Raw genomic sequence first — 15,885 nt, forward strand, 5'->3', positions numbered from 1 at the left:
TTACCAAACTCTTCTCTGAATATACCTTCTACAAAGTTGAAATTTGATATATAGAGTATTTTCATCGCCAGCACACTTTAGAGTTGGGCTTTAACCGGTAAAATATTTGCTAGGAGGTCAAAATTGTAAAAAAAAAACAAAAAAACATTGATCTTGATTTGGCACAAATTGGCTAAATCCGTCTTTTTCCTGCGCATGCGCTTATAAAAAGTTATAAGTTAAACAACGTTATTAATTGTAGTCTTTTATAAGTATAAACTTAGGTCATACAATAACGGATAAGGCTGAAGGTCAATATGTTTTAATTTCGATTCTGGCCGACTACATGCCAGTGATTTTTTTTACTTTTAAAATCTCTACTATGTATTAAATTTATGAATCTATATAAAGTAAAATTTTCTCTGTGTGTATCTGTGTGTGTACATTCCCCTACCAAACTATTCTGTCAATTTTAATCTACAGACGCGAGATTTAACATAAGGCGTATTGAGATTTTGAAAAATCTTTTTAATCGGTTTTCGGCCAGAAATTTAGCTGCTAATGGGTCAACGATTTGATCTTTTAAAACTCTACCAAGCTTCCCTGCTAATTTTGGATCTAAACACTTGATATTTTAGATATACATTACTTGAACATAGATCAAACTTTTTAATTTAATTTGAGCCCAAAACGATAAAGGTTATGGGGTCAAAATTGGGACCAAAGTTTAAAGAAATTGACCTCTGCGGTCTCTACCAAATTACTCAGCCAATTTCTGGTCTAAATTTTAAATTTTACCTAAAGTGTATTCCGACATATAACAAGCTTTTTAATCGGTTTTAGCCGAAAATTTGGCTCCAAGGGATCAAAGTTCAAAATATTTGGTCTTTGCTGCATCTGGCAAACTATCCAGCCAATTTTGGGTCTAAACATTTGAAATTTTACATAAAGTGTATTCAGACATGCAACAAGCTTTTTAATCAGTTTTTGGGCGAATATTAGGCTGGCAAGAGGTCAAAGTTTATAGAGTTGACATTTGCAGACTCTACCAAACTCCTCCGGTAATTTTGGGACTAAACACTTGAAATGTTAGTATAGCTTACCGGGACATGAGTATAACTTTTAATATATATATATATACATATGCACATAAAGTTATAAACAGTTCATATATATATATATATATATATATATATATATATATATATATATATATATATATATATATATATACTTGCAAAAGTACACGTCGTTGACTGGGTTCAAAACAGCCTACAGAAAATGGACTCTGATTTATGAAAGTATGATAGGTTATGAAAAGGAAGTGTAAATTTGTGTTGAATATTTGGGGGTATCAAAACCAAAGTAAAATATGATGAAAGTAAAAATAAAGTAGATAAATCCCATAATTTATTATACCATATCTGTTCACACTGAAACATTTATCACAACATTCTGTGGATCTATATTAAAAAACCTTGTTAAACTTTGTGACATATTTCCATTCTATGGAGGTCAGGTGCGAACGAACACCCCATAATTTTATTATACCATATTGTTTCAAACTGAAACATAATTATCAAAATATACTTACGCAGATAGATATGAAAAGTCTTTATTAAAGTTTGTGCCTATTTCCATTCTATGGAGGCCAGGTGCGAACGCAGACCAAACAATTTTATCATACCATCCCTATTTAAGTTAAAACATACTTATCAAAGTAGTCTTATGTACATCTATATCAAAAACACTTGTAAACGTTTTTTTTTTTTAATTTTTAAATTTTTTTTTTCCATACTTTGTGGACCAGGCGCGAACACAGACTCCACAATTTTAATGAACCACTGTTCTGCCAGATCAAACATACCCATTCCTGTGTGTCGATACATCTTCTATCATTATATGTAATCAGTTTTTTCAAATAGTCAACCATATAGAAGCCTATTCGTGACTACACACACACGCGCGCACACACACACACATTCAGCTTTATATTATAGATATATATTGTTAAAGAAAGAAACAGTTCAAAATCTTTACCTAAAAATATGTCATTGTTTGATGGCTGCACAGACTGACACGTTGCATTCGATTTAGAACACCGGCTCGTATTTCTAACCGAAATAGCGTTAACGGATCAGCGTCCGCGTCAATTAGTTCGTTAATTTGGAAAAGTTTTTGTCGTTGAATTAACAGTTCCATTTGAGGAAAATTTTGACAGGGCACATCAGCGTAAGTTAGAAAGGTATGAAGATCTAGGAGAAGAATGTGTCAGAAATGGCTGAAAAAAATATTGTATTTCCTATCGAAGTCGGATGCCGAGGTTTTATTGCCAACTCAACCTGCACATTCTTGAATTATCTTGACCTTCCTTAAATACATAAAGAAAATGCAAGCTGAATCTATCTGCATTAGCGTGGGCATGACAATCACATAGAATTACGACAATCCACCTATTACTGGGCTCGTGGTAATAATGTTTCGGCTTCGCAACCATGTCTGAGTCAAGAATCATCATTTGATGAAAGCTTTGTTGGAAGCAATGCTGTTGTACAAGCAACATTTATTGTATATATATACACACACACACATATATATATATATATATATATATATATATATATATATATATATTAAAACATAGGGAAATAAAATTCTAGCAAATTCACCAAAAGGTACTTTTATTTGCTGCATACAACTGTTTTAATATTCAAAATGTATTATTCATGTAATTTCTTAATAAGGCGATTCTCAGTGCTCCTAGGAAAAGAGGGCAGCCCTCTAGATTTAGAGATGAAAGTAAACTCTTTAACAAAAACATCAGAAACCTCGATTTTAGGCATAATAAATTGCAGTCTTTGTAATTTGAATACAACTCGATAAAGCTATAAAGCTACCACTTATAATAAGAAAGATCTTTGTTAATAACAATAGCATTTGAGATTTTTACCTATAGTTTTTGTTACCTAATAGAGTGGATCTTGTATTGCGTCGGGTTATCCACGTTCAAAGGTTGGGAATAGAGTGAGGTATGATTCGTTGAAGAAAATGACATTCTTCCACTACTCTGGGGACCACCTTTTGATTTTCTGTTTACTTGTCAAATGTCTTTCACCATTTGTGTCTGAAAGCAGTGGTACTCTGTTTGCAGACTTCCTATGAAATCCAGTCCTGTTAAAATCTCACCGAACTGTTTTTTTTTCCTGTTTTTTGGGGTTTTTTTTAAGGTAGGCTCTCTCTACCGTGCTAGAAAACTACTGACATCTAAAAGTATCCTGTACCTCTATAAGGCCACCATTCGCCCATGTATGGAGTATTGCTGTCACATTTGGGCTGGTGCATCTGCTGCTAGTCTCTCGCTCCTAGACAAGGTTCAAAAGAGAGTCGCCAATCTGATAGGCCCTGAACTGGCATCTAAGCTTCAGCCTCTATCCCATCGACGAAACGTTGCATCCCTCTGCCTGTTCTACAAGTATTTTAATGACGAACTGCAGACACTTGTGCCCCCACGACGTAGACACCCTCGACAAACCCGACAGGCAGCTAAATCCCACCCCCACACAGTAGAGATCCCTAGATGTAAAAGATCTTTCTACTCCAGTAGTTTCTTCCCCAGAACCGCTAGACTCTGGAATTCCATTCCAGGTCCCGGCTTCCCTAACTGTTCTGACATGCAGAAGTTCAAGTGTAACGTGAACCGACATCTTGCTGCCCAAATCCCAACATAGTGCCCCAGTAGTTGTTGCCCCTGATAGTAGCTCCCTACACCAAAGTGGCAATGTGCCTTGTTTGGGATGAAAATGTAATAAAAATTTAAAAAAAAAACAAAAAAAAACGAAATTATCCGAGTGATTGTTACGTTCTGTTGTAATTTTGAGTGCCGTGGTTTTTTGCTCTGTCTTCGCAATCCTTACAAGGGCACTACGATCTCTTTCAGAATTTTATTTAGTGGAGGATGTTTTCTCTTCTCGTGTATAGGCTGTCACCACCTTCGAGACAGTTTCTCTCAATACGCCCACTACTTCAGCCACTTCTGGTACAGTATCACCTTCCATACGGACACCAACAATCTGGCTTTATTTGTAAATCTGATAGATATGTCATTTTAATTTTTCTTACTAATATGCACTATCTGAAAATTAAAAGAAATGAATTTTAGCTTATTCATCCAGGACAACAATAGCCATCAATAAAAAGTTATTAACTCAACATTTATTTTTTTTTTTTTTGTTTCAGTATTTATAGGTTAAGTTGATACAAAATTCAGAAGAAGATTCTATTATTTTGTCCAATCCCTGTAAGCGTGTGTTAGCCGTTCAAGAGATGGATTTACTCCTGATCTGAAATGGAACACGTACATCAAGTCTGTTGCCAAGGTCGCTGGAAAGATGGTGGGATCCTTCTACCGCTCCAGAAGATATCTCACTACTGGGTGAGGCCTCGTGTTTTGACAAGCTTCTGGGTTTGACCTTTACTCCTGATCTGAAATGGAAGACGTACATCAAGTCTGTTGCCAAGGTCGCTGGAAAGATGGTGGGATCCTTCTACGGCTCCAGAAGATATCTCACTACTGATGCAATTCTCTATCTATATAAAAGCCAAGTACGTCCAAGGAAAGAATACTGTTGCCATATCTGGGCAGGAGCTGCTAAAAACAGCCTATCCTGCCTTGACAGAGTACAAAATAGACTTCGTGGCTTAGTGAGGGATGCCCTTTTCTCTACCCTGCAACCTCTCTCCCACAGAAGAGACATTGCAAGCCTATCCTTGTTTTATCGTTATTTCCATGGCAGGTGCTCGTCTGAACTCCAATCTCTGGTCCCCCCCTCGCCAATCTTTCACGAAAAACACCTGTCTAGCTGAATTCACTGTGAAAAATTTCCCCCACTCTATATCTGTGCCTAAATCAAAACGCGGATTCCATGAACAAAGCTTCTTTCTTAGAGCTGCACGCCTGTGGAACTCTGTTCCGTCTGCCTGCTTCCCACCTGACTACAACTTGGATGTGTTCAAGTCCAATGTTAACAAATTCCTAATGAACCGCCTCCTTAAGTAAACACTTCATCAAATCTCCACACTAACGTAATGTACTTGCAATAACCCTTATCCCTGAGTGGCTTCCGGGTTTTAATAAGTGGTGATCACTGTATAAAAAAAAAGATAGATATGAACTATGGTTAATTTTGTCGACAATGATATGATTCCCCCACCACCAGGTACATCAATTCATGGTGTAAATAGCGTAATACCTGACCCACTTAAATCTGATAACTCAGAAACATCCTTTAACCTTAACTTAACGTCGTTAGATATTCAAATATATGAATGTTTAACAAAATGAATGTTAAATAATCTCAATGTTTCGACTCTAGTTATGTGAACCTTTATGGTTCGGAATTTTTCTTCTCTCAACAATATAAAGTCGTAAAGAACGGGTTTTTTTTCTGGCCTGATGAATTCGAACTAATTACAGCTACGACTGAAACATGCCCCAAATAAGCATAAATAAATGTTGTTTTTTTTTTCTGATGATATTTTTTTAGTGTACAGCGAAAGAATTTCGAAGTTGACCGCGGTGGTACTTTTAGTCTTTTTAAAAAGACATCGTAGGGAAGGATGTGAGAATATTATTTGCAAGGAGTGCTGGTAGTGTGTGATTAGGTTTACGGCAGATTTGTGCGTGTTAATATATAACGCTTCAAGTATATATATATATATATATATATATTTTTTTACTATAATAATTAAATACTTACAGACACTAGTGTTTCATCCTTTCGGGATTCTTCAGTGCAGGGTGTCACGATTACTACCAGTCGAACGATTCGAACCCCGCGACACGAGACATCTCTGGCCTGATTAGCGGAGACCGTATCCATTCGGCTACCATTAACGGTGTGAAATAGCGTTGAATTTTAAACATTTTAATTTAAATGTTCATTACGTCAGACAGACAGTGATCAAATCGTTATACGATGATCTACGCATAAGAGCTAAATTGACCGACTTTTAATTCAACTGAAAGTGCTCAACGATAAGAAACGAATTTTTTAAAGGGGCTGTCATAATTATTTTTTACTATAATAATTAAATACCTACAGACACTAGTGTTTCATCCTTTCGGGATTCTTCAGTGCAGGGTGTCACGATTACTACCAGTCGAACGATTCGAACCCCGCGTCACGAGACATCTCTGGCTCGATTAGCGGAGGCCGTATCCATTCGGCTACCATTAACCGTGTGAAATAGCGTTGACTTTTAAACATTTTAATTTAAATGTTCATTACGTCAGACAGACAGTGATCAAATCGTTATACGATGATCTACGCATAAGAGCTAAATTGACCGACTTTTAATTCAACTGAAAGTGCTCAACGATAAGAAACGAATTTTTTAAAGGGGCTGTCATAATTATTTTTTTACTATAATAATTAAATACTTACAGACACTAGTGTTTCATCCTTTCGGGATTCTTCAGTGCAGGGTGTCACGATTACTACCAGTCGAACGATTCGAACCCCGCGACACGAGACATCTCTGGCCTGATTAGCGGAGACCGTATCCATTCGGCTACCATTAACGGTGTGAAATAGCGTTGAATTTTAAACATTTTAATTTAAATGTTCATTACGTCAGACAGACAGTGATCAAATCGTTATACGATGATCTACGCATAAGAGCTAAATTGACCGACTTTTAATTCAACTGAAAGTGCTCAACGATAAAAAACGAATTTCTTAAAGGGGCTGTCATAATTATTTTTTTACTATAATAATTGAATACCTACAGACACTAGTGTTTCATCCTTTCGGGATTCTTCAGTGCAGGGTGTCACGATTACTACCAGTCGAACGATTCGAACCCCGCGACACGAGACATGTGTGTGTGTGTGTGTGTGTGTGTGTGTGTGTGTGTGTGTGTAATGCGTCAGGTTATGTTGTAAATAAATCTATAAAGTGCTAGACCACAAGAATGTGAAAGCTAAAATACAAATTAAGTATTTAAAAACTATACGTTACATATTCTCGATAAGTACCATGGTGTCATTGACATGAATAGACCTTTGTTGCTTTGAAAACACCCTTTACAATCCATCTAAAATTCTCAGCAACTCACGAAAAGTCGCCGAGGTCTTTAGCTTGAAGGAGCATCGAGTACAAAATGGTTAAGAAACACTGGTCCAAAGGACCGATTATGAAATTTATGGTGATTTTCTAATGTTTGGTCACTTATTGTTTAAAATTAAGTGGGAGTCAGCATTATTCTCGAACAACTTGTTTTTATTTAAATAACGTTACAGTAAATACTAAAATAAAAAAAAGGATCTGACGTTGGGTTGGTTTATCTTTTTTTGTTTAAAGTATGATTCCTTATTTATTTATTCATTTTGCAATGGTCTCTCATGTTTTCTTGACTTCATATTGAATTCTTCGGATACGACCAATTTTTAATCACCGTTTCGACGAAATGAGTTGTTACAAGAATAAAAAAGCATTGGAAATGCAAAAGGATATAGGGATGGTATGCCAAAAAGTGTACAAACAAGATAGCTATGAATGGCTAGGCACATGGAAATAGAATTGCATCCAAAGTATAGCCCTATAGCTTTTCTCCAATCTTCATTCCGTGCCATCATTAAGGTTGTAAAAAGCTATAGGGCTATACTTTGGATGCAATTCTATTTCCATGTGCCTAGCCATTCATAGCTATCTTGTTTGTATACTTTTTGGCATACCATCCCTATATCCTTTTGCATTTCCAATGCTTTTTTATTCTTGTTAATTAGTATTTTTACTTACAGTCTTATTTTTAAACTTACATTCATGATAGTATTGTCTTTTTCAGGAGGGGGCTCATTGCCGCCTCCATTAGTAGCAGGTCGCTTCCTGCTGGGTTTTAGGTCTTTGGGTTTTGGGCCTTAAGAGTTGCCTCTTGGTCCTCCATTGGTTCTATATTACATAGAGAGTGCTACCGCCTCTCTGATAAAACAGTTAGAGTATTATAAAGTTCTAAAATGTTCATACCTTCACTATTAAATTTTTCTTGGTTCATTCTTTGGCGTTTTCGCAAAGATTTGGCAGTTTTTGATATTTATATTTATAATAGTTTGTGCATGAGGCAGCTTTTTTCCCCCTGGGATCCCTGTTATACCGTGCTTTTGAGTCAGCACGTGAGGCAGCCTTCTTTTTTTCTGGTTCTTTGTTATAAAGAGCACGTGAGGCAGCTTTTTTCCCTCGGAATCCCTGTTATACCGTGCTTTTGAGTCAGCACGTGAGGCAGCCTTCTTTTTTTCTGGTTCTTTGTTATAAAGAGCACGTGAGGCAGTTTTTTTCCCCTCGTGATCCCTGTTATACCGTGCTTTTGAGTCAGCACGTGAGGCAGCCTTCTTTGCCTCAGGATTGGCATGATACTTAATTTTTATTATTTCAGCATTTTTCTGATAGTATTCTTTTTGCTCAGATAATACCTTGACTTTGTTTTTTTCATAGTCTATATTTCTCTGAGCTTTTTTTACTACGTGTTGATTTTGGCATTTTTTATTAAATGTAAACATATAACAGTTATGTGTATCTTACTATAATATCACTTATCTTATAGCAAGACAACTCTCGTAGAATTGAGATACTGCCCCGTCACCAATAGTTAAAGTGTGGAACGGTATATACACCAATAGTGTAGTTGTTATCTTTATATGAAGTCCTAATCAGTGACAATGTGAGGTTTCTTGGTTAATTTATTGTAGTTTATTTTAGAAAACTTACTTGTTTTTATTAGTAGATTGTGTATAGTAGCCACAATATCTAGTTATTTTTGTGGCTAGGGCTTGGATTTTGATTCTTTTTGGTCAGTTTCCAGTGAGTTCTTAGAAGATGACTTTCTTGCAGTTTCTTTTGCGGTCAATTTAACTTATTTCCTTTGGCGTTTGGTGAGTTCTTAGAAGAACTGGTCTGATCTACTTTTCTTAGCGAGCGAAGAGATTCAGCTGCATTTAACAATGGTTGCTATAGTGTATTTTTGCGCATGCGTGAGAATTTCAAGTTTCCTCCTTATTTTTCAATAGTTTGACAGTAGTCATGTGTCTTTCTGCCAAGAGCGGCAGACGTCAGTGTTAGCCGTGATCGTCTAGAGGTTAGGACCCCCCACGTTGTGGCCGTGCTAACCTAGGTTCGAATCCTGGTCGCAGCATTGAAATTTTGTACATATTTTACAGTCCAAAATCTGAAGAATTATTTGTTTTTATAACATTGTTTTTTGACGTCGTACTTGCTATAGGTTACTCTTATAACAATTTTGATCAACTAAGATAAAGATTTCGTGGTTTCATTAACGCTGGTGGGTTACTGTTTAAAGAAAAAACCTTAACGTTCACCTCAAATATTCAGCGTCCAAGAAATATAGGCCACTGGCAAACTGGAACGTCTGTGAGCATCCGGTGTATTATTTGGAGCTGTCCCTTTTGAGAGAAGTTCCGTGTTCGAAGTGGTCTGTCTACATTGGGTATATAGTGTTTAAAACATGTTATTACACGTAATCTTATTTAATTATGGAGTTAGCTAAAAAGCGATGGGTCACTGCACTTCTCCGTGTAAAGAGCAGTCGATTGATGCTTGAACTGTTGTCAGAGACCGTTCGTACACCGAGATACATCGTCTCAAAAGAAAGAAGAAAGAATAAGAAGAAAGAAGAAAGAAGAAAGAAGAACAATTGGCCATTTTTGTACCCTTTTTTTTTGCTCTCTTTTGACATTTTAACCGACGTTCTGACACTCGCTGGATTCGTAAGACGCTTCTCTGTAAGAATATGTGCTTTTTGAAACTTATAAGTTGATTTTAGTTGAGATTTGGATAGTTTTGTTTTGTAGGCGTATATAGGCGTGTACGGGCCATCCCTATATAGAGAGTGCTACCGCCTCTCTGATATGCATAAGAGTGTATAAGATTCTTTACGCAGGCGAGTTGACTTTTTCGTCGTCGTCGTCGTCGTCGCTGTTCCTACCATCGGCACTTTAAATTTCTTTCACTGACACAAACTATGCCAAGGGGGTAGCTTCTACAAAAAGTGTATTCTAAAAGAGCAGAACATAAATTTCACATACCGTGTGTGTGTGTGTGTGTGTGTGTGTGTGTGTGTGTGTGTGTGTGTGTGTGTGTGTGTGTGTGTGTGTGTGTGTGTGTGTGTGTGTGTGTGTGTGTATGCGTTCGTGTGTGCGTGCGTGTGTGTGAGAGGTGGGGGAGATTAAATAAATAGTTTTCACTGCATCAGTCACTCCACGGGTGTCCCCGTTTTGACAAAAACACGTCTTCTCTCGTTCTAGGTCTCACCGGTAAAGACGAAAAAAAAAAAATAAGGAAAGAAGTAGTTTGCATAACTTCAATTCAGTACATTTGAATGTCATCTTGCTAGAACGAACTTATTTAATGTTATTTTTATGTTATTGTTAATTTTACTAAAACCTGACTTCAAGTAGAAATAAGTTTTGTCGAAAAGCATTTCACTGTAAATAATAAGCGAATATACGTTAGAAAATTTACTTACTTGCGTATTTCTAGTAAGAGGGAATTAGATCCGGCAGATGATTTAATATCTTCGCAATAATATCAAGAATATCTCGTACACCTATCTTGAAATTGTAGAATAATTTTAATTATGTTCTTGTGTAGCCAGTCAAATGTTATCTTATTTAAACATACGCTCTGCACATAAGGGAATTACAGCGCCCATGTTTACTCGATACGCCTCATCTGTACGCTTACCTAGTCACGTGATTAAACGCATCGTTTTGTTTAATTTTAAAACATGCAGTTTGAATTACATTGTAACTTGCAGGATTCGTTCAATAGTAAAGAGGCGCCCATGATAGGAATGCACAAACGTTTTGCTTTCCTTTTTCCTGTCTTATAAGCCACACGCCACCAAAAAGACTTGTCACACACCCTTTCCTTAGTGATTATATGAAGCCATATGTGCACCCTTTCAACAATCACGATCCCAAAGTTTTTTTGCCCAGGTTTCCTTCTCCTTCGTCTTTTATTCTTCTTTTTCTGTATTTTTTTTCTTCTAATTGTGGTCTTATCGTCTTTCACATTGGCGATTGCCGAGAGGTCGAGCACTGGTTTACAAGTATAAAAAAAAATAAAACAACGCAAACTCACAGACGAAAGCACAACTCCGTACATCTTCTATAAATCAGTCGTGTCGCGGTTGCGCGTGTGTGTGTTTGTGACAAAGGACCCCTTAACGTGGTTTGTTGATATCTTTCTGTCGATGCATCTTTTGTCGGTCAGTCGATCCGTCCATCTCAACTGCTAAAGCTCTACTGATCTTGCCCAGAGGCTACAAATATAGTTGCATCTAATACGTTATTCGGTAGCGATTCGTGGCAGTTATGGCCCTCAGAATTATCACGAACACTTCTGTAGCATACTTTTGCTAATACACCTTTTTGTCAACTATATCATTGTGTTTGTCTTAATTAAGGCTACAACAAATGTTTACTTTATTTTTTAATCACTGTTGTTGTATTCTGCATATATATATGTGTGTGTGTGTTTCTGTGTGTGTGTATGTGTGTGTGTGTGTGTGTGTGTGTGTGTGTGCGTGCATTCACCGTGCGTGCATTGATTTACTGTACGTGTATAAAAAAGAGCGACAGTATTGGCGCTGATTTGTATACCATTATTGATGAATTAATGCATGTGTTTGTTTTATTATTGAGCCGGGAGTTGTTGAAACAAATGGCAGCAGAACTAGTCAAATAGTATCAACATAAACTACGTATGTGTATGCATGTATATTTGTGTGGGGGTGAGCTGTTCATTGTACAATTTTCTTTAGTAATAGTGGCGCATTTTCGCAATATGATTTTTATTTTCCTTGCATCAGTTTCCAGTAATAAATTCGAGCGATCAACATGATTCCACCTTCGTCCCTTCACTTGATTTAAAGGCGGCATTTTTCTTCTTCTATACTATTATATTTCATGTATAATGACACAATTCTGGTATACGAAGAGTTTTCAGTACATGAACAATTGTTTTAGTTAAAGATGGCTAAAGTCACTACGCTGCGCGTGGAGTTAACAAATAGAGATTTTTCGCCCCGCAACACTAATAAAAGTCCTACTTCAAAGGTGAACCTGGCCGACCAACAAAAATATCATTTAGAATTCAGACCGATCAATCAACCGATAGAAACGAATATTTACTAATTATTCCAATGTAATATTTCATCAACGGGACAATTTTTATCATCCTGTCATTAAGTTTGGTCGTGCTTGTTGCAGAGATGACATTAACATATTGATAATATATCGAATATATTTTACTGAAGATCAATACATCTTCAAATATCTGACAAAATAAAAAATATTTCTTTTTTTTTATAGAGTTTATAACTTAAGTCATACATTCATTGCGTTTTTTCGTTTTTGTATATTCTTTTTTTTTTTTTCGTTTTTGTATATTCTTTTTATTTTCGTTTTGTATATTCTTTTTTTTTTTCGTTTTTGTATATTCTTTTTTTTTTATATTCTAGTTTCGCCTTAGTACTGAAGTTGATAATACGAAAATATGCACACGTTTTTAGATAATTATATGCACAGGTGTTAGATATTTATCCGCCGCCTAGATCTGAACGTGTGAGGTCAATTATAAAATTGGTGGTTAATTACGAGGGCATTCAAAAAGTAATGCTTCCTATATTTTATTCTACCTGAATGGATCAAAGGAGATTGCTAATAATGTTGTCATTATGATTAAATTTATGCATTCACAACCTGAACGATTCATCTTTTTGTTGTATATATTGATAGTGTGAGATTTTAAGAAAATAACCCCAACCATGGACGTGCGCCAGAAGCAGAGATGCGTCATTGAATTCCTTGATGCAGAAAAAATTGAACCGATCAACATTCAGTAGCGCCTGTTGAACGTTTACAAAACTGATGCATCAGATGTCAGCACATTTATGAAATGGGTTCGTCGATGTCAGATTGACGACAGAGATGTTAGTGACAAAGCGTTTTCCAGACTTTTATAACCGAGACATCAAAAGAGGTTGACAAAAGTACATTGAGAATGATGGTGACTATGAAGAAAAATAAATTCTAGAGCACAAAAGGTCGTACGTTTTAATGATACCAATACCGACTTCTTATTTTTTAGACAAAATATCAATGTTTACTTAAAAAGTTAATGGTTCTTTTTTTTCCACCTTCAGCATGCAACTTTTTGTGAATACTTGCACAAAATGGAAGAGTTTTTTGGCGTTTTTGCTGGTGACGGAATTTTTGGTTGATGCTGGCTCTATCGCAATGTCTGAGCATTCTCCACTTTGCCGGTATGTGTGCAGATGTGACTTGAAGACTCGTTCTGTCAACTGCACTCATTCCGAACTCCTTGTAGTACCAGCGGCCATTCCAGTCGACATCAAAGAATTGTAAGTGCTAAAGAGTTATTTCCCTTTTTTTATCTTTCTAATTTCTCATTTTGCTTATTTCCTACGTTCTCTTATTTTTTCTAATTTTCTGACGTCACACATCCAGAACGAGACGCGGAATATTCAAACTGGTAATTTTGTACTAATGAATGCATTACACGTGAATTGTATTTTCGAGAATAAAAGAAAATGTTTATTTATTTAACACAGCTCCATTCATTTTCGTTTATCTAAATACATGTTCCTTAAGTAATGCAAAATTGGACACAAGGTCATTTTTTCATATGGAGTAAAATCTAGTTCCTCAAAAGTGTTATTCTGAGTCAGAATAAAAATGCCTATATAGTCACGTCATCATTTCCTCGTAAATGATTGTACATCAGACATAGAAACAATAAACATTTTTTCTTTCTGAAACAAAAAGAGGTAATACGTAGGTGTGTGATCACGACCACTGTAAAGCAGACCTGATCACTGAATAATTACGTCATGCCTATGGTACAAGCAAGACAGATCTGTCGAACAGTCAGACTGTTGAAAAAGAATAAGAACTTTTTACAAAAAGCATTAAAAAAATTTGAACTTGCATTGAAAAAGAGAAAAAAGCATACGTTCTTTATGTGTTAAAATTAAATAAACATTTCATTGTTTCATGGATTTTAAAGACTAAAATTCGTTTATCATTTACTTTAAAATTTGCATTAAAAAAAACAAAAGAAAGGAACATGATTCGATTCATACTGAAACTGAATGTTATTCGGTATAATAAAAACAAAAATTATGTATGTAAAATTGCGTGTGTTTGAAACTAGAGAGAGATGGAAGGAGATTTACAGATAGGTATACAGATGGCTTGTGGATATCGACTTTTAAAACCTGTTCAAAATGTCCGCTATCACTTTAAAAACAATTTTATGATAACAGATCTGTGTTCTCTTGTGACTCCATTTTATACCAAAGGTTGTTTGTTGTTTTGGTTTAATTAAAATAAAAATAAATGTATATTCCGGATAAATTGTAAACAAAGAAATGAAATCATATTAAATCACCTTTGCCCAGAAATCTATAATATAGATCTCACCTGTCTGTTTAAATGCATGTATGTATGTATGTATGTATGTATGTCTAAAACTTTCGACAAAGGCGACGGATTCTCAGTATCATTTTGAAGTCAATCCTTCGGACGAAAAATTGGCTAAAAACATTAATCCTTTGCCCTCAACTGGGCACTTTTCTACAGGAAAGGGTCGCTTTTAACGCCGATATTTTAGACAGTCATCCCCTCTTTTCGATTGACTAGCCTCAATTTAAACCTACGTCACTTCCGGTTTGGCGATGGACGCAACAGCAAAGACGTCAGTTTTTTTTCCTCCTTCATGGTACGGGTTCGAGCGTGCCTGTCTACTGATTTTTTTTTTTTGCCCAATACACACCTCCAAACACCCGGGCAACACTGGGCATCCATGCTAGTATAAAAATAAAACAAAATATTATTTAAAAAAAGAAAACGTTTTTGAAGGTCACATTTACTTTTGTGGAGTGTTACAAGACTTACATATTTTAAAGGTCAGAGTTACTTTACTGAACACCTGTTATCGAAGTCATTCGGTGTAGTTTGTCAAAACTTTAAATGATGGCTCGCAAGTTTTTTTTTTTTTCAGGTGGAGGAGGATGCAGCGAACAATTTCATTGGCTAGCCAATTATGATAAGGAATATCTTCCTTCCAGCAATGTGTATAGTGAGACGAACGTTTACATATTAGTAGTATGTAACGAAAAACGCTTTCATGAAAGGATTAAAAAAAAAACTTTTATAATAATAACAAAAGGGCTTATTTAATTGCATACACAGTTGTGTATAGAGAGGGGGGAGAAAGTTTGACAGTGTCCAAATAATAAGAATGAGGAGTTAAAAAGTTCCCAGAAACAGTTAGCTTTATGAAAAAAGTCGTCCAGTGTACAGGGACCGAAGAGAAAAGGAGTGTAATTTCTCGTGGTTTTCAGATTTCTCTCTGATGTGCTAACCGACCGTGCTTCCCAAATGGGATGAATAAATTCCTCGGGAAACAGATGAAATCAATGCGCCCTGCAAGCTGTTTGGTCAGTGTGTAACCAAATCACCTAGCAGGGACATCTCTCCGGGAGAGAAAATAAGTCTTTATTTATGACTGATAAAAAAACTCATTTATGAGCCAGTCTTGGAATGGAATCCCTCCTCCTATGCATGCGACACTGAACCAATATTCGAACATTTTTATCAGATGAATAACAGAAATTAACACCGTCATGAGTTGATTCGATATTTCGCCTTAGTCTCAGGCTTTATCAAGAATCACTGATGAATCAAAAGAATGAATATTTTTCGATATGTATGTTCGATACTCATCTACAAATAGCTGCTCTATCGTATTCCTCGGTGTAGCTAAACATGGTAAGCGTTTGAAGCTGAGATTCAAAATGTAGCTGCAA

General features: G+C 36.0%; 1 protein-coding gene across 2 annotated transcripts in view; it reads left to right on the plus strand.

The window, feature by feature from the left end:
- LOC145292099 (adhesion G-protein coupled receptor G6-like) overlaps window positions 1–15,885 on the plus strand; it is a 231,992-nt gene that overhangs the window by 62,370 nt on the left and 153,737 nt on the right. For both annotated transcript variants that reach the window (XM_080138183.1, XM_080138184.1), the window contains exon 2: window positions 13,198–13,416. In XM_080138183.1, coding sequence (XP_079994309.1) covers window positions 13,198–13,416 — 219 coding nt within the window. The remainder of the gene's footprint in view (window positions 1–13,197; window positions 13,417–15,885) is intronic.

Source organism: Euprymna scolopes, chromosome 13, assembly GCF_053919585.1.
Source record: "Euprymna scolopes isolate OS-2025 chromosome 13, ASM5391958v1, whole genome shotgun sequence".
In the NCBI taxonomy this organism is placed as follows: Eukaryota; Metazoa; Mollusca; class Cephalopoda; order Sepiida; family Sepiolidae; genus Euprymna; species Euprymna scolopes.